At 52.7% G+C, this 19365-nt stretch overlaps 1 protein-coding gene across 4 annotated transcripts in view; it reads left to right on the forward strand.

The window, feature by feature from the left end:
- LOC122924278 (microtubule-associated serine/threonine-protein kinase 2-like) overlaps positions 1-19365 on the forward strand; it is a 103270-nt gene that overhangs the window by 7275 nt on the left and 76630 nt on the right. For 3 of the 4 annotated variants that reach the window (XM_044275222.1, XM_044275223.1, XM_044275224.1), the window contains exons 2-3: positions 2162-2309; positions 4856-4998. In XM_044275222.1, the coding sequence (XP_044131157.1) occupies positions 2162-2309; positions 4856-4998 (291 nt within the window). The remainder of the gene's footprint in view (positions 1-2161; positions 2310-4855; positions 4999-19365) is intronic. The other variant, XM_044275226.1, reaches the window with a different exon arrangement.

Below are 19365 nucleotides of genomic sequence, written 5' to 3' on the forward strand. Positions count from 1 at the left end.
CACCTCCCGGGGGGGTCAGCCGTTCTCTCCCTGTATACAGATGATATGCTGGTGAGCGGAGGATAGTCCGGGGGCCGGGGTGATAGCACCTCCCGGGGGGTCAGCTGTTCTCTCCCTGTATACAGATGATATGCTGGTGAGCAGAGGATAGTCCGCTGGCCGGGGTGATGGCACCTCCCGGGGGGTCAGCCGTTCTCTCCCTGTATACAGATGATATGCTGGTGAGCGGAGGATAGTCCACTGGCCGGGGTGATGGCACCTCCCGGGGGGTCAGCCGTTCTCTCCCTGTATACAGATGATATGCTGGTGAGCAGAGGATAGTCCGCTGGCCGGGGTGATGGCACCTCCCGGGGGGTCAGCCGTTCTCTCCCTGTATACAGATGATATGCTGGTGAGCAGAGGATAGTCCGGGGGCCGGGGTGATGGCACCTCCCGGGGGGTCAGCCGTTCTCTCCCTGTATACAGATGATATGCTGGTGAGCAGAGGTTAGTCTGGGGGCCGGGGTGATGGCACCTCCCGGGGGGTCAGCTGTTCTCTCCCTGTATACAGATGATATGCTGGTGAGCAGAGGATAGTCCGGGGGCCGGGGTGATGGCACCTCCCGGGGGGTCAGCCGTTCTCTCCCTGTATACAGATGATATGCTGGTGAGCAGAGGATAGTCCGGGGGTCGGGGTGATGGCACCTCCCGGGGGGTCAGCTGTTCTCTCCCTGTATACAGATGATATGCTGGTGAGCAGAGGATAGTCCGCTGGCCGGGGTGATGGCACCTCCCGGGGGGTCAGCCGTTCTCTCCCTGTATACAGATGATATGCTGGTGAGCGGAGGATAGTCCGCTGGCCGGGGTGATGGCACCTCCCGGGGGGTCAGCCGTTCTCTCCCTGTATACAGATGATATGCTGGTGAGCAGAGGATAGTCCGGGGGCCGGGGTGATGGCATCTCCCGGGGGGTCAGACGTTCTCTCCCTGTATACAGATGATATGCTGGTGAGCAGAGGATAGTCCGGGGGCCGGGGTGATGGCACCTCCTGGGGGGTCAGCCGTTCTCTCCCTGTATACAGATGATATGCTGGTGAGCAGAGGATAGTCCCGGGGCCGGGGTGATGGCACCTCCAGGGGGGTCAGCCGTTCTCTCCCTGTATACAGATGATATGCTGGTGAGCAGAGGTTAGTCCGGGGGTCGGGGTGATGGCACCTCCCGGGGGGTCAGCCGTTCTCTCCCTGTATACAGATGATATGCTGGTGAGCGGAGGATAGTCCGGGGGCCGGGGTGATGGCACCTCCGGGGGGGTCAGCCGTTCTCTCCCTGTATACAGATGATATGCTGGTGAGCAGAGGTTAGTCCGGGGGCCGGGGTGATGGCATCTCCCGGGGGGGGGTCAGCCGTTCTCTCCCTGTATACAGATGATATGCTGGTGAGCAGAGGATAGTCCGGGGGCCGGGGTGATGGCATCTCCCGGGCGGTCAGCCGTTCTCTCCCTGTATACAGATGATATGCTGGTGAGCAGAGGATAGTCCGGGGGCCGGGGTGATGGCATCTCCCGGGGGGTCAGCCGTTCTCTCCCTGTATACAGATGATATGCTGGTGAGCAGAGGATAGTCCGGGGGCCGGGGTGATGCCACGTCCAGCACTGCATTGCCACGTGTCCACACAGGTCGTCAGAGTTCATTCACGGTCCGCAGAACGGGTCTGCATCCATTCCACAATTTTGCAGAATGGGAGTTGACCCATTAATTTTCAATGGGGCCGGAATGTTCTGTCCGGATCTGCACTTCTGGATCCGCCATTCCGTTCCCGAAAAGAATGGAACATGTCCTATTCCTGTCGGCAATTGCGGACAAGAAAAGGCATTTTCTATGAGTGCTGTCTGCAAAATGCGGAACGCACATTGCCGGTGTCCGTGTTTTGCGGATTCGTAAAACGCACACGGACGTGTGAATGGACCCTAAGGGAGCACAGATTTACTCAAATCCTTTGTGTTTGAGAACACAACCCCTGCCACCTCCTGGCGTCCGTACCCCGGAATTTGCTGGCGAATGGCGTCAGTTCTCAGTTTTGGTTGTTTTACGACCCTTTTGTGTTCCCGGTGTAGAACGTGTCTGGCACACGCGGTGAATTTTGCGCCTGTTGTGTAATAAGCCCCCGTGTGCTTGTTTTTCAGGATGTGGCCCCTCCGCCGGCTTCTCTGCTCTTCAGAAAACTGAGTAACCCCGATCTCTTCTCCTCCACGGGCAAAGTGAAGCTGCACCGCCAGCTGAGCCAGGACGACTGCAAGCTGCGGCGCGGAAGCCTGACCTCTGCACTAGCAGGTGAGTGATGGGGATGATGAGAGTCCATGTCCCTGCGGGTCACTCCAGGGCCCTCTCCTTCCTCCTGCAGCGTCCTCTCGTCGCTTTTATTTCTTCCTCCTTCATCGAGAGGTTGGAAACTTGTCCGGACCTTGTTCTGCTGAAACAGCTGAGGGTTTGTCACAGTTGTATCCAGCCTAGGCAATCCTCCGTGGACGCCAGGCACCAACCACCTGCGCTGATACACTGTAACAAACCCTCAGCTGTGAGAAGTGTTTGGCCAGGGCAGATTTTCCATTCATTGACAAGAGGCAGAGGTCAGTTGGTGTACGTGTTAGGCCTCATGCACACGACCGTTGTTTTATTCCGTGTCCGTTGTGCCGTTTTTCTGCATTTTCTGCGGGCCCTTTGATTTTCAATGGGTCCGTTGAAAACTCGGCTAATGCACCGTTGGACATCAGCATCCGTGGTTCCAGTCCATCAAAAAAATAGAACCTGTCCTATTATTTTCACGGAAAACGGTTCGCGGACCCATTCAAGTCAATGGGACCGCTAAAAAATGCGGAGGCACACAAGATTGTCATCCGCGTCCGTTTTATTCCTATCATGTGCATGGCAATCCTGTCTTAGACTCTTATTTTTATACTTAACTTTATGTCTGGTGATCCTCCAAAAATAAAGGAAGACGCACGGAAACGGATCATGGAACAACGGAACCGTCGTGTGCATGAGGCCTTATACAGTGATAAAAGTCTGGAGATCCTCTTAAAGGGTGTGTAGACATTTGCAGCCATGTTTTTCATCCAGTGCTGCCTTGTGTCGGGCTTCTCCGGCTGCAGTGTCGCCATGGTTACCCCCAGCAGTCTCGCCTCTCCTTTGCTGCACCCTCTGCCCGTCTGTCGGGGGCAGAGGCCAGAAAACTGTTACCACCGCTGCTTCCGTTTTATTCCGCATTCTTAGGATCGTACGGTGTTTGCACCTTAAGGGCTCATGCACACTGACATTTTTTGCGTTCCGTACACGGAACATATTTTGATCGGAGCCATTCATTTCAATGGGTCCGCAAAAGATGCAGACAGCGTTTGGTGTGCTTTTCGCATCCGTTGCTCCGTTCTGTGACCCCGTAAAAATTATGAGACCTGTCCTAGGCATATCTATAATGGACCTCCTGTTCCGTTCCGCAAATTGCGGAAGGCACGCGGACGGCATCCGTTTTTTTGCAGATTTGCAATTTGTGGACCCCGAAAAACGGCATGGTAAAGTGCATGAGCCCTAACTGTGTTACTGCAAACCTGGTGCGCTGCATTATTTCAGTGTGTGCTCGTTACCTTCTGCACCCTCCCTGCTACCAGTTATTAGTGCCTCCTGGTCGCCTCAGTACCTCCACACCCTCCCCACTGTCCAGTTATTAGTGCCTCCTGGTCGCCTCGTTACCTCCACACCCTCCCCACTGTCCAGTTATTAGTGCCTCCTGGTCGCCTCGTTACCTCAGCACCCTCCCCACTGTCCAGTTATTAGTGCCTCCTGGTCGCCTCGTTACCTCCACACCCTCCCCACTGTCCAGTTATTAGTGCCTCCTGGTCGCCTCGTTACCTCAGCACCCTCCCCACTGTCCAGTTATTAGTGCCTCCTGGTCGCCTCGTTACCTCAGCACCCTCCCCACTGTCCAGTTATTAGTGCCTCCTGGTTGCCTCGTTACCTCTGCACCTTCCACACTGTCCAGTTATTAGTGCCTCCTGGTCGCCTTGTTACCTCTGCACCTTCCCCAGTGTCCAGTTATTAGTGCCTCCTGGGTGCCTCGTTACCTCTGCCCCCTCCCTGCTACCAGTTATTAGTGCCTCCTGGTCGCCTCGTTACCTCTGCACCCTCCCTGCTACCAGTTATTAGTGCCTCCTGGTCGCCTCGTTACCTCTGCACCATCCCTGCTACCAGTTATTAGTGCCTCCTGGTTGCCTCGTTACCTCTGCACCCTCTCTGCTACCAGTTATTAGTGCCTCCTGGTCGCCTCGTTACCTCTGCCCCCTCCCTGCTACCAGTTATTAGTGCCTCCTGGTTGCCTCGTTACCTCTGCACCCTCCCTGCTACCAGTTATTAGTGCCTCCTGGTCGCCTCGTTACCTCTGCCCCCTCCCTGCTACCAGTTATTAGTGCCTCCTGGTTGCCTCGTTACCTCTGCACCCTCCCTGCTACCAGTTAGTGCCTCCTGGTTGCCTCGTTACCTCTGCACCCTCTCTGCTACCAGTTATTAGTGCCTCCTGGGCGCCTCGTTACCTCTGCACCCTCCCTGCTACCAGTTATTAGTGCCTCCTGGGCGCCTCGTTACCTCTGCACCCTCCCTGCTACCAGTTATTAGTGCCTCCTGGGCGCCTCGTTACCTCTGCACCCTCCCTGCTATTAGTTATTAGTGCCTCCTGGGCGCTTCGTTACCTCTGCACCCTCCCTGCTACCAGTTATTAGTGCCTCCTGGGCGCCTCGTTACCTCTGCACCCTCCCTGCTACCAGTTATTAGTGCCTCCTGGGCGCCTCGTTACACCCTCTGGGTTTCAGTGCTTTCTTCTTCTCCACTAGGTAAACAGCTGCTCCCGCTGTCCAGCAGTGTGCAGGGTGGCGTGGGTCAGCTAACATGGCAGCCACCAGGAGAGTCGTCCAACCTGGTCCGGATGAGGAATCAGTCGCTGGGCCAGTCTGCGCCATCTCTGACTGCCGGCCTGGTAAGTGCCCGCTCACTGCCCGCGCTTGCAGTAGATGGGGAGCTCTGACGATGGCATCGTGGCTGCGGGGGGAGTGTAGTGTAGCGTCCATGCAGCTGTTTGACTGTTTTACATGCTGCGGTTGTCAGGTCTTCACATGATCCCATAGTGTGGCGGTAGGTTGTCAGAGGCTCGCAGCTCTCCTCCACATGGCTTGTGTTGTCAGTGGTGAGGTACTGGGCCTCCTGGAGCCCCTCGTACATGAGGATACAGATATGATGGCGTGTTCCAGATGTTTGGCTCTGACACGGCTCGTACGAGGCTGGGAGTGTGGGGCTGACGTGATGTGAGCAGCAGCTGTGGGCCGGGTGTCGGGAAAACGAGTCCTGCGCAGCGTCTCCTCCGAACCGAGGGAGGGACTCGGGGTCTTTCCAGAGCCTTCTGCTGCATTAACTCCAAGCTTTCCTGGTGTCCGGCTATTAAAGGCAGCGTGTTATAGAGCAGGAGGAGCTGAGCAGATTATATATACAGAGAACCTGTCACCATGTAATCTGCAGGCAGCGTGTTATAGAGCAGGAGGAGCTGAGCAGATTATATATACAGAGAACCTGTCACCATGTAATCTGCAGGCAGCGTGTTATAGAGCAGGAGGAGCTGAGCAGATTATATATACAGAGAACCTGTCACCGTGTAATCTGCAGGCAGCGTGTTATAGAGCAGGAGGAGCTGAGCAGATTATATATACAGAGAACCTGTCACCATGTAATCTGCAGGCAGTGTGTTATAGAGCAGGAGGAGCTGAGCAGATTATATATACAGAGAACCTGTCACCGTGTAATCTGCAGGCAGCGTGTTATAGAGCAGGAGGAGCTGAGCAGATTATATATACAGAGAACCTGTCACCATGTAATCTGCAGACAGCGTGTTATAGAGCAGGAGGAGCTGAGCAGATTATATACAGAGAACCTGTCACCATGTAATCTGCAGGCAGCGTGTTATAGAGCAGGAGGAGCTGAGCAGATTATATATACAGAGAACCTGTCACCGTGTAATCTGTAGGCAGTGTGTTATAGAGCAGGAGGAGCTGAGCAGATTATATATACAGAGAACCTGTCACCGTGTAATCTGCAGGCAGCGTGTTATAGAGCAGGAGGAGCTGAGCAGATTATATATACAGAGAACCTGTCACCGTGTAATCTGCAGGCAGCGTGTTATAGTGCAGGAGGAGCTGAGCAGATTATATATACAGAGAACCTGTCACCGTGTAATCTGCAGGCAGCGTGTTATAGAGCAGGAGGAGCTGAGCAGATTATATATACAGAGAACCTGTCACCGTGTAATCTGCAGGCAGCGTGTTATAGAGCAGGAGGAGCTGAGCAGATTATATATACAGAGAACCTGTCACCGTGTAATCTGCAGGCAGTGTGTTATAGAGCAGGAGGAGCTGAGCAGATTATATATACAGAGAACCTGTCACCGTGTAATCTGCAGACAGCGTGTTATAGAGCAGGAGGAGCTGAGCAGATTATATACAGAGAACCTGTCACCGTGTAATCTGCAGGCAGTGTGTTATAGAGCAGGAGGAGCTGAGCAGATTATATATACAGAGAACCTGTCACCGTGTAATCTGCAGACAGCGTGTTATAGAGCAGGAGGAGCTGAGCAGATTATATATACAGAGAACCTGTCACCATGTAATCTGCAGACAGCGTGTTATAGAGCAGGAGGAGCTGAGCAGATTATATACAGAGAACCTGTCACCATGTAATCTGCAGGCAGCGTGTTATAGAGCAGGAGGAGCTGAGCAGATTATATATACAGAGAACCTGTCACCGTGTAATCTGTAGGCAGTGTGTTATAGAGCAGGAGGAGCTGAGCAGATTATATATACAGAGAACCTGTCACCGTGTAATCTGCAGGCAGCGTGTTATAGAGCAGGAGGAGCTGAGCAGATTATATATACAGAGAACCTGTCACCGTGTAATCTGCAGGCAGCGTGTTATAGTGCAGGAGGAGCTGAGCAGATTATATATACAGAGAACCTGTCACCGTGTAATCTGCAGGCAGCGTGTTATAGAGCAGGAGGAGCTGAGCAGATTATATATACAGAGAACCTGTCACCGTGTAATCTGCAGGCAGCGTGTTATAGAGCAGGAGGAGCTGAGCAGATTATATATACAGAGAACCTGTCACCGTGTAATCTGCAGGCAGCGTGTTATAGAGCAGGAGGAGCTGAGCAGATTATATATACAGAGAACCTGTCACCGTGTAATCTGCAGGCAGTGTGTTATAGAGCAGGAGGAGCTGAGCAGATTATATATACAGAGAACCTGTCACCGTGTAATCTGCAGGCAGTGTGTTATAGAGCAGGGGGAGCTGAGCAGAATCTAATATATTTTCTATATATTTCTAATATATCTCTAATCTATCACAGACCAAAAGTTTGGACGCACTTTCTTCTCATTCAAAGAGTTTTCTTTATTTTCATGACTATGACAATTGTAGATTCACACTGAAGGCATCAAAACTATGAATTATCACATGTGGAATTATATACATAACAAAAAAGTGTGAAACAACTGAAAATATGTCATATTCCAGGTTCTTCACAGTAGCCACCTTTTGTTTTGATTACTGCTTTGCACACTCTTGGCATTCTCTTGATGAGCTTCCAGAGGTGGTCACCTGAAATGGTCTTCCAACAGTCTTGAAGGAGTTCCCAGAGATGCTTAGCACTTGTTGGCCCTTTTGCCTTCACTCTGCGTCCAGCTCACCCCAAACCATCTCGATTGGGTTCAGGTCCGGTGACTGTGGAGGCCAGGTCATCTGGTGCAGCACCCCATCACTCTCCTTCATGGTCAGATAGCCCTTACACAGCCTGGAGGTGTTTGGGGTCATTGTCCTGTTGAAAAATAAATGATGGTCCAACTAAACGCAAACCGGATGGAATAGCATGCCGCTGCAAGATGCTGTGGTAGCCATGCTGGTTCAGTATGCCTTCAATTCTGAATAAATCCCCAACAGTGTCACCAGCAAAGCCCCCCACACCATCACACCTCCTCCTCCATGCTTCACGGTGGGAACCAGGCATGTAGAGTCCATCCGCTCACCTTTTCTGCGTCGCACAAAGACACGGTGGTTGGAACCAAAGATCTCAAATTTGGACTCATCAGACAAAGCACAGATTTCCACTGGTCTAATGTCCATTCCTTGTGTTCTTTAGCCCAAACAAGTCTCTTCTGCTTATTGCCTGTCCTTAGCAGTGGTTTCCTAGCAGATCTTCTACCATGAAGGCCTGAGTCACACAGTCTCCTCTTACCACTTGTTCTAGAGATGTGTCTGCTGCTAGGACTCTGGGTGGCATTGACCTGGTCTCTAATCTGAGCTGCTGTTAACCTGCGATTTCTGAGGCTGGTGACTCGGATGAACTTCTCCTCCGCAGCAGAGGTGACTCTTGGTCTTCCTTTCCTGGGGCGGTCCGCATGTGAGCCAGTTTCTTTGTAGCGCTTGATGGTTTTTGTGACTGCACTTGGAGACACTTTCAAAGTTTTCCCAATTTTTCGGACGGACTGACCTTCATGTCTTAAAGTAATGATGGCCACTCGTTTTTCTTTACTTGGCTGCTTTTTTCTTGCCATAATACAAATTCTAACAGTCTATTCAGTAGGAGTATCAGCTGTGTGTCCACCGGACTTCTCCACAACGCAACTGATGGTCCCAACCCCATTTATAAGGCAAGAAATCCCACTTATTACACCTGACAGGGCACACCTGTGAAGTGAAGACCATCTCAGGTGACTACCTCTGGAAGCTCATCAAGAGAATGCCAAGAGTGTGCAAAGCAGTAATCAAAGCAAAAGGCGGCTACTGTGAAGAACCTAGAATATGACATATTTTCAGTTGTTTCACTTTTTTGTTATGTATATAATTCCACATGTGATAATTCATAGTTTTGATGCCTTCAGTGTGAATCTACATCTGTCATAGTCATGAGAATAAGGAAAACTCTGAATGAGAAGGTGCGTCCAAACTTTTGGTCTGTACTGTGTGTGTATATAAATTTTATTTGTGTTTTTTTTACATTCGATTACCAGCCTTCAGCCCGTTCTATGGTTAAACAGTCACTTGTGATGTGCCCCTATGCCCCACACATTCCAGATTTTTTGGGGACATCCTCTGTTTTTGAAGACAATATTTTCATAAAGATTAGGGTCCATTCACACGTCCGTACTGTATTGCGGATCCGCAATATACCCGGCCAACACCCCCATTGAAATGCCTATTCTTGTCCGCAATTGTGGACAAGAATGACATGTTCTATATTTATTTTTTTCGGGAGCCGCGGACTGGAAGATCGGTGGTGCGCTCTGGAAATGCGGATGCAGAGAGCACATAGTGTGCCCTACGCATCCATTCCATCCCCAGAAATAATGGATGAGTCCACACGGATGCGGACCCCTTTATTACAGACGGAGCCTTAATCTGTGAAACGAGCGGAGTGCGATCCCACATCCAGCGCCTCGGGTTTCCTGAGGCGCTTCTTAGTTGTGTTCTGATGCGGCCTCCGCTCTTCAGGCAGAAGAAAGCCCAATCCCACATGATAAAGGCCCCAGCGGTCGTGCTCCTCCAGCACTCGTTTTGTTTAGACTGGTACATCGGTTACTCGCTGAGGGGGAAATGCCCGTCCTCGCCGTCGCAGGGTACAGGGCCTCGGTAGATGAACTGGACCCTGCGGCCCCTCTCAGCGAGTACACAGACATGCTGTGCTGATCTCCGGTGAACTGTGTGGTCACGGGAACTGCTGAATCGGTCCTGAAGCAATACTCCGTACACAAAAACATCAGGAGAACAAACCCTCTCCAGAACTCTGAACCCTCCAAAGTCAACAAGTGCAGGAACATCGGTCTGACCCGCGACCCCTCATCAACAGGAAGCGAATCTGTAAAACTTCTGCATCATCAAAATGGTTGCTCTAATAATGTGGAGTCCTGGGGGCGGTCCTACCAGTGATTGACAGCCAGGCCTGTATCACCGAATACACCAAGTAGAACCGCCCCCAGGACTCCTGAGCATAGGAAGAGAAGGATAGCAATGGATAGCTTTACAGGTTTACTGAATCTTTTCCCATAAAACTATCATTCTGCTCAGCTCCTCCTGCTCTATAACACTCTGCCTGCAGATTACATGGTGACAGGTTCTCTGTATATATAATCTGCTCAGCTCCTCCTGCTCTATAACACGCTGCCTGCAGATTACACGGTGACAGGTTCTCTGTATATATAATCTGCTCAGCTCCTCCTGCTCTATAACACACTGCCTGCAGATTACACGGTGACAGGTTCTCTGTATATATAATCTGCTCAGCTCCACCTGCTCTATAACACGCTGCCTGCAGATTACATGGTGACAGGTTCTCTGTATATATAATCTGCTCAGCTCCTCCTGCTCTATAACACACTGCCTGCAGATTACACGGTGACAGGTTCTCTGTATATATAATCTGCTCAGCTCCTCCTGCTCTATAACACGCTGCCTGCAGATTACACGGTGACAGGTTCTCTGTATATATATAATCTGCTCAGCACCTCCTGCTCTATAACACGCTGCCTGCAGATTACACGGTGACAGGTTCTCTGTATATATAATCTGCTCAGCTCCTCCTGCTCTATAACACGCTGCCTGCAGATTACACGGTGACAGGTTCTCTGTATATATAATCTGCTCAGCTCCTCCTGCTCTATAACACGCTGCCTGCAGATTACATGGTGACAGGTTCTCTGTATATATAATCTGCTCAGCTCCTCCTGCTCTATAACACTCTGCCTGCAGATTACACGGTGACAGGATCTCTTTATATATAATCTGCTCAGCTCCTCCTGCTCTATAACACGCTGCCTGCAGATTACACGGTAACAGGTTCTCTGTATATATAATCTGCTCAGCTCCTCCTGCTCTATAACACACTGCCTGCAGATTACATGGTGACAGGTTCTCTTTATATATAATCTGCTCAGCTCCTCCTGCTCTATAACACGCTGCCTGCAGATTACACGGTAACAGGTTCTCTGTATATATAATCTGCTCAGCTCCTCCTGCTCTATAACACGCTGCCTGCAGATTACACGGTGACAGGTTCTCTGTATATATAATCTGCTCAGCTCCTCCTGCTCTATAACACGCTGCCTGCAGATTACACGGTGACAGGTTCTCTGTATATATAATCTGCTCAGCTCCTCCTGCTCTATAACACGCTGCCTGCAGATTACACGGTGACAGGTTCTCTGTATATATAATCTGCTCAGCTCCTCCTGCTCTATAACACGCTGCCTGCAGATTACACGGTGACAGGTTCTCTGTATATATAATCTGCTCAGCTCCTCCTGCTCTATAACACGCTGCCTGCAGATTACACGGTGACAGGTTCTCTGTATATATAATCTGCTCAGCTCCTCCTGCTCTATAACACGCTGCCTGCAGATTACACGGTGACAGGTTCTCTGTATATATAATCTGCTCAGCTCCTCCTGCTCTATAACACGCTGCCTGCAGATTACACGGTGACAGGTTCTCTGTATATATAATCTGCTCAGCTCCTCCTGCTCTATAACACGCTGCCTGCAGATTACACGGTGACAGGTTCTCTGTATATATAATCTGCTCAGCTCCTCCTGCTCTATAACACGCTGCCTGCAGATTACACGGTGACAGGTTCTCTGTATATATAATCTGCTCAGCTCCTCCTGCTCTATAACACGCTGCCTGCAGATTACATGGTGACAGGTTCTCTGTATATATAATCTGCTCAGCTCCTCCTGCTCTATAACACGCTGCCTGCAGATTACATGGTGACAGGTTCTCTGTATATATAATCTGCTCAGCTCCTCCTGCTCTATAACACACTGCCTGCAGATTACATGGTGACAGGTTCTCTGTATATATAATCTGCTCAGCTCCTCCCGCTCTATAACACGCTGCCTGCAGATTACATGGTGACAGGTTCTCTGTATATATAATCTGCTCAGCTCCTCCTGCTCTATAACACGCTGCCTGCAGATTACACGGTGACAGGTTCTCTGTATATATATAATCTGCTCAGCTCCTCCTGCTCTATAACACGCTGCCTGCAGATTACATGGTGACAGGTTCTCTGTATATATAATCTGCTCAGCTCCTCCTGCTCTATAACACGCTGCCTGCAGATTACACGGTGACAGGTTCTCTTTATATATAATCTGCTCAGCTCCTCCTGCTCTATAACACGCTGCCTGCAGATTACACGGTGACAGGTTCTCTGTATATATAATCTGCTCAGCTCCTCCTGCTCTATAACACGCTGCCTGCAGATTACATGGTGACAGGCTCTCTGTATATATAATCTGCTCAGCTCCTCCTGCTCTATAACACGCTGCCTGCAGATTACATGGTGACAGGTTCTCTGTATATATAATCTGCTCAGCTCCTCCTGCTCTATAACACGCTGCCTGCAGATTACATGGTGACAGGTTCTCTGTATATATAATCTGCTCAGCTCCTCCTGCTCTATAACACGCTGCCTGCAATTACACGGTAATGGGTTTCCTCTGATCTCCCTGAACCCCTGGGTGCTGTAGTCGTCCTGTGTCCCGCTGCGGGGTCCAGCTCTGTTACCCGCCTGACTAGTAGCGTCTCTCGTGCTGTGCCCAGTGCAGAACATCGCGCCCTGGGAAGGTTCAGGAGGATGTGATGGTCAGTGGGAGATGGCTGCCCTCTAGTGTTCATTTAGTGGAAATGTGTGGTGCTCATTAGTCAGTATCACAGCCGACTTATGACTGGGTGATGGCCGACCATGCGCCGACGGCCGAGCGATCCCCTCACATGGATGTCTGCACCCCCACTCTGATCTGGCCGCACACTGGAAGGTTACCAGACAGTGCTGACGCTGAGCGGGACCAGGTCCCTGGAGGTCACCGATAGAAGTATAGTCCACCCTCCTCACCGTGTACCGGGCGCCTCCAGTCTTCTCATTGCTGATGATTTTTGGTGTTGTCGTCCTCCTTCAGTGAGTTGCAGTCTCCCCCCTCCGCACACAGGTGCCCCTGGGGATCGTACAGGGCAGTGCGCAGGGTCTTGCAGGGACTAAAGGGAACCTGTCATCGCCTTTATGCTGCCCATAGTAACTGCAGTATAAAGTAGAGAGGTGAGTGGATTAGAGTCCCGGCCTCCTGCCCTCCGCCCGCTGATGACGGACCGGCTTCTACCTAGTTTTCTCTGAGAGATTATAATGACCAGGACTCTTCTCAGGCAGATGTGACTCTTCCAGGTCCGGGCTGCAGTGATTGATGCCGCTTCTCGGCCACCACTTACTATTAGCTGACGAGTGACGCACCGATGACATCAGCATGTCTGTCACTAATGTATACCGCCCTCAGTGAGGTCAGCGTGTCTGTCAGTAATGTATACCGCCCTCAGTGAGGTCAGCATGTCCGTCACTATTGTATACCGCCCTCAGTGAGGTCAGCATGTCTGTCACTATTGTATACCGCCCTCAGTGAGGTCAGCATGTCTGTCACTAATGTATACCGCCCTCAGTGAGGTCAGCACGTCTGTCACTAATGTATACCGCCCTCAGTGAGGTCAGCATGTCCGTCACTATTGTATACCGCCCTCAGTGAGGTCAGCATGTCTGTCAGTAATGTATACCGCCCTCAGTGAGGTCAGCGTGTCTGTCACTAATGTATACCGCCCTCAGTGAGGTCAGCATGTCTGTCACTAATGTATACCGCCCTCAGTGAGGTCAGCACGTCTGTCACTAATGTATACCGCCCTCAGTGAGGTCAGCGTGTCCGTCACTAATGTATACCGCCCTCAGTGAGGTCAGCGTGTCCGTCACTATTGTATACCGCCCTCAGTGAGGTCAGCGTGTCCGTCACTAATGTATACCGCCCTCAGTGAGGTCAGCACGTCCGTCACTATTGTATACCGCCCTCAGTGAGGTCAGCATGTCTGTCACTAATGTATACCGCCCTCAGTGAGGTCAGCATGTCTGTCACTAATGTATACCGCCCTCAGTGAGGTCAGCATGTCCGTCACTATTGTATACCGCCCTCAGTGAGGTCAGCATGTCTGTCAGTAATGTATACCGCCCTCAGTGAGGTCAGCGTGTCCGTCACTAATGTATACCGCCCTCAGTGAGGTCAGCGTGTCCGTCACTATTGTATACCGCCCTCAGTGAGGTCAGCACGTCTGTCACTAATGTATACCGCCCTCAGTGAGGTCAGCGTGTCCGTCACTAATGTATACCGCCCTCAGTGAGGTCAGCGTGTCCGTCACTATTGTATACCGCCCTCAGTGAGGTCAGCATGTCTGTCACTATTGTATACCGCCCTCAGTGAGGTCAGCGTGTCTGTCACTAATGTATACCGCCCTCAGTGAGGTCAGCATGTCTGTCACTAATGTATACCGCCCTCAGTGAGGTCAGCACGTCTGTCACTAATGTATACCGCCCTCAGTGAGGTCAGCGTGTCCGTCACTAATGTATACCGCCCTCAGTGAGGTCAGCGTGTCCGTCACTATTGTATACCGCCCTCAGTGAGGTCAGCACGTCTGTCACTAATGTATACCGCCCTCAGTGAGGTCAGCACGTCTGTCACTAATGTATACCGCCCTCAGTGAGGTCAGCGTGTCCGTCACTATTGTATACCGCCCTCAGTGAGGTCAGCACGTCTGTCACTAATGTATACCGCCCTCAGTGAGGTCAGCACGTCTGTCACTAATGTATACCGCCCTCAGTGAGGTCAGTATAAAGCTGAGGACAGGTTCCCTTTAAGGCGGTGTTCTGCTATGGATATGTTGTTACTGACCTCGCCATGGAGGGATAGGTGGAGAGGCCGAGGATGCAGGTCACAGGTGGGGTGAAGGGCGGCTCTCGTCTCACATCTCATACCAATCACTCGCAGCGATTGTCCGGTCTAAGTTACCGCTGATGTTGGCGTGACGACGGATGTTACTGGCGCTTTCATTTCTAAGCTGGAACTGTATGTGCCCGGGTCTCGTGTGTGAGAGAGTGTGAGCCTTGGGGTCCGTTCACACCGCGCTGCAGCCAAAGATCTGATGAGGAATCCCCAAAGGGCTTTCAGAAGCCTCTCTACATTAGCGGGGGGGTCCACTACTCCCGGCGTCCATTAGCGGGGGGGTCCACTACTCCCGGCGTCCATTAGCGGGCAGAGGTCCACTACTCCCGGCGTCTATTAGCGGGCAGGGGTCCACTACTCCCGGCGTCTATTAGCGGGCAGGGGTCCACTACTCCCGGCGTCCATTAGCGGGCAGAGGTCCACTACTCCCGGCGTCCATTAGCGGGCAGGGGTCCGCTACTCCCGGCGTCCATTAGCGGGCAGAGGTCCACTACTCCCGGCGTCCATTAGCGGGCAGAGGTCCACTACTCCCGGCGTCCATTAGCGGGCAGGGGTCCGGAAGATCAAAAATACTCCTTATACCATTTTCAAAGAGTATTTTTAGCCGAGGAGGAGTACGAAATTTGCAGTAATTCATATATATAATACGTGGCCTAAATAATTTTAATCTGTTGCTATTTCTGCCAGGAAACCATCACCAGTCTCCTGTATAATGTCTTTCATGCAGGAATAGCAAATTTGGACCATTTTAAATTTCTCTCTCAGAAGACTGAATCCTACCTTTCTTGAAGCAGCAAATCTGTCAGGTAGAGATCGGAGCGGTAGACTGTGCAAAACTCAGTGCGATAAGAATTCAACAGGGACGTCTGGGGGTTGTGGCAGGGAGCGGCAGCGGTCTGGGGGTTGTGGCAGGGAGCGGCAGCGGTCTGGCGGTTGTGGCAGGGAGCGGCAGCGGTCTGGCGGTTGTGGCAGGGAGCGGCAGCGGTCTGGGGGTTGTGGCAGGGAGCGGCAGCGGTCTGGCGGTTGTGGCAGGGAGCGGCAGCGGTCTGGCGGTTGTGGCAGGGAGCGGCAGCGGTCTGGCGGTTGTGGCAGGGAGCGGCAGCGGTCTGGCGGTTGTGGCAGGGAGCGGCAGCGGTCTGGCGGTTGTGGCAGGGAGCGGCAGCGGTCTGGCGGTTGTGGCAGGGAGCGGCAGCGGTCTGGCGGTTGTGGCAGGGAGCGGCAGCGGTCTGGCGGTTGTGGCAGGGAGCGGCAGCGGTCTGGCGGTTGTGGCAGGGAGCGGCAGCGGTCTGGCGGTTGTGGCAGGGAGCGGCAGCGGTCTGGCGGTTGTGGCAGGGAGCGGCAGCGGTCTGGCGGTTGTGGCAGGGAGCGGCAGCGGTCTGGCGGTTGTGGCAGGGAGCGGCAGCGGTCTGGCGGTTGTGGCAGGGAGCGGCAGCGGTCTGGCGGTTGTGGCAGGGAGCGGCAGCGGTCTGGCGGTTGTGGCAGGGAGCGGCAGCGGTCTGGCGGTTGTGGCAGGGAGCGGCAGCGGTCTGGCGGTTGTGGCAGGGAGCGGCAGCGGTCTGGCGGTTGTGGCAGGGAGCGGCAGCGGTCTGGCGGTTGTGGCAGGGAGCGGCAGCGGTCTGGCGGTTGTGGCAGGGAGCGGCAGCGGTCTGGCGGTTGTGGCAGGGAGCGGCAGCGGTCTGGCGGTTGTGGCAGGGAGCGGCAGCGGTCTGGCGGTTGTGGCAGGGAGCGGCAGCGGTCTGGCGGTTGTGGCAGGGAGCGGCAGCGGTCTGGCGGTTGTGGCAGGGAGCGGCAGCGGTCTGGCGGTTGTGGCAGGGAGCGGCAGCGGTCTGGCGGTTGTGGCAGGGAGCGGCAGCGGTCTGGCGGTTGTGGCAGGGAGCGGCAGCGGTCTGGCGGTTGTGGCAGGGAGCGGCAGCGGTCTGGCGGTTGTGGCAGGGAGCGGCAGCGGTCTGGCGGTTGTGGCAGGGAGCGGCAGCGGTTGTGGCAGGGAGCGGCAGCGGTTGTGGCAGGGAGCGGCAGCGGTTGTGGCAGGGAGCGGCAGCGGTCTGGCGGTTGTGGCAGGGAGCGGCAGCGGTCTGGCGGTTGTGGCAGGAGGCAGTTATAGGACAGTCTCTGCACTGTGGCTTGCACTATAAGGTCTCCAGCACACGACTGGATCCATTTTGCAGTTCGCAAATCACAGATGCGTCCGTGTGTAATCCGCATTTTCTTGCGGACCCGTTGCCTTCAGTGGGTCCGCCAGAACAGGACATGCTCTATCTTTTGCAGCATGGAGATGTGGATAGCACATGGATGTCCGATTTGCAGACCTCCCAATGGATGCAGCCGTGTAGATGAGACGTAATGGAGGTCCCTATATCTGGGACAATCTATTGCCGATTTGCCAGCCCTCCTTGCTTTTCCTGGAGTCGCCCTCCAGCAGGACGCATATAACATTGCACCAATCACATATTGTGCCGTCTAATGCTCCCCAATCCTCACCTTCACTCCATGTTCTGGGCGGTCGGGCTGTGGGTCACTTTCTCCATGTGCTCACAGTGTCCTCTCCAGTGCAGAACCTGCGCCCAAACTCATAGCCCACCCCAATGACGCTTATACAGACGTTATTGCAACCTCTGTTAGCGGGGAGTCCACTACTCCCGGCGTCTGTTAGCGGGGGGGGGATCCACTACCTGGTACACAGGGGCACCCCGCAGACAGGCATCTGTCCAGGCCTGTATGTGATGGAGGAATCCTCCGAGCTGCAGTGAACAGAACCTCAGAACTTGAACGGATGATCAGGACCCTCTGCTGCCACCAGGGGGCGCTCTGCACCATGCCGCTGCTCCGACCCTGCAATCCCTTTAGAGTATTTCCTTTCTTCTAGTGAAATCTTACGTAACTGCTCTCCCGGCAAAGTGGATTTAAGCGGTGAAGGTCCAGAGGGCGGTAATCCGGCAGGAATGAGGCGCAGCGCCTGATCCTCCTGTGTAGATGGAGAGCAGCTCCTCTAGAGTAGACCCCGGCGGTCATGGCGCCATACGCTGACCCTGGTAACTTGAGGTGAAGCTGTGTGATTGCCCCACCCCGCCCGGCAGGGCAGACACAGCCGTCAGAACCCCCCCCCCCACTCGTCCGGTGCAGCAATGGATGCTCAGAATATATCTCCTTAAACCCACAACTACCACCCCCATCATCCCTGATACTTGAGCTTGCTACACCAGGAAAGATTAGTGGCGCCCGGGTGTCCAGTGACGAGCGTCCCCTTCATTCATAACTCATGCCTTCTGTTTTACTGACCTGTCGCAGGAGCCGCGCACTTTACCCGATTAGGCTCCGGAAAGCGATCCGCCAGGAAAGACGAGGCGGACGAGACGCCCCGACATCCCCAGAAATGAGTGTTGGGCGCACAAACGAGCGCAGTATCTGATTGGCTTTCTCTGGCGTGTGATTTCTGGGTCATCATAAAACAAGTGACTAAAGTGTCGGGGCAGCTGCTGTAGAGTGCCGCCATAGTGCGCCGCATGTGGTGATCGCCTGCAGAACTGCGCAAGGAGGCCGCGCAGCGTCTCCTCTGTAACCTCTGATATGTACACAGTGACTGCACCAGCAGAATAGTGAGTGCAGCTCTGGAGTATGATACAGGATGTAACTCAGGATCAGTACAGGATAAGTAATGTATGTACACAGTGACTGCACCAGCAGAATAGTGAGTGCAGCTCTGGAGTATAATACAGGATGTAACCCAGGAGCAGTACAGGATAAGTAATGTATTTGCACAGTGACTCCATCAGCAGAATAGTGAGTGCAGCTCTGGAGTATGATACAGGATGTAACTCAGGATCAGTACTGGATAAGTAATGTATGTACACAGTGACTGCACCAGCAGAATAGTGAGTGCAGCTCTGGAGTATAATACAGGATGTAACTCAGGATCAGTACAGGATACGTAATGTATGTACACAGTGACTGCACCAGCAGAATAGTGAGTGCAGCTCTGGAGTATAATACAGGATGTAACTCAGGATCAGTACAGGATAAGTAATGTATGTACACAGTGACTGCACCAGCAGAATAGTGAGTGCAGCTCTGGAGTATAATACAGGATGTAACCCAGGAGCAGTACAGGATAAGTAATGTATGTGCACAGTGACTGCACCAGCAGAATAGTGAGTGCAGCTCTGGAGTATAATACAGGATGTAACTCAGGATCAGTACTGGATAAGTAATGTATGTACACAGTGACTGCACCAGCAGAATAGTGAGTGCAGCTCTGGAGTATAATACAGGATGTAACTCAGGATCAGTACAGGATAAGTAATGTATGTACACAGTGACTGCACCAGCAGAATAGTGAGTGCAGCTCTGGAGTATAATACAGGATGTAACTCGGGGTCAGTACAGGATAAGTAATGTATGAACACAGTAACAGCACCAGCAGAATAGTGAGTGCAGCTCTGGAGTATAATACAGGATGTAACTCAGGTTCAGTACAGGATAAGTAATGTATGTACACAGTGAC

Source organism: Bufo gargarizans, unplaced genomic scaffold, assembly GCF_014858855.1.
Source record: "Bufo gargarizans isolate SCDJY-AF-19 unplaced genomic scaffold, ASM1485885v1 original_scaffold_986_pilon, whole genome shotgun sequence".
Taxonomy (NCBI): Eukaryota; Metazoa; Chordata; class Amphibia; order Anura; family Bufonidae; genus Bufo; species Bufo gargarizans.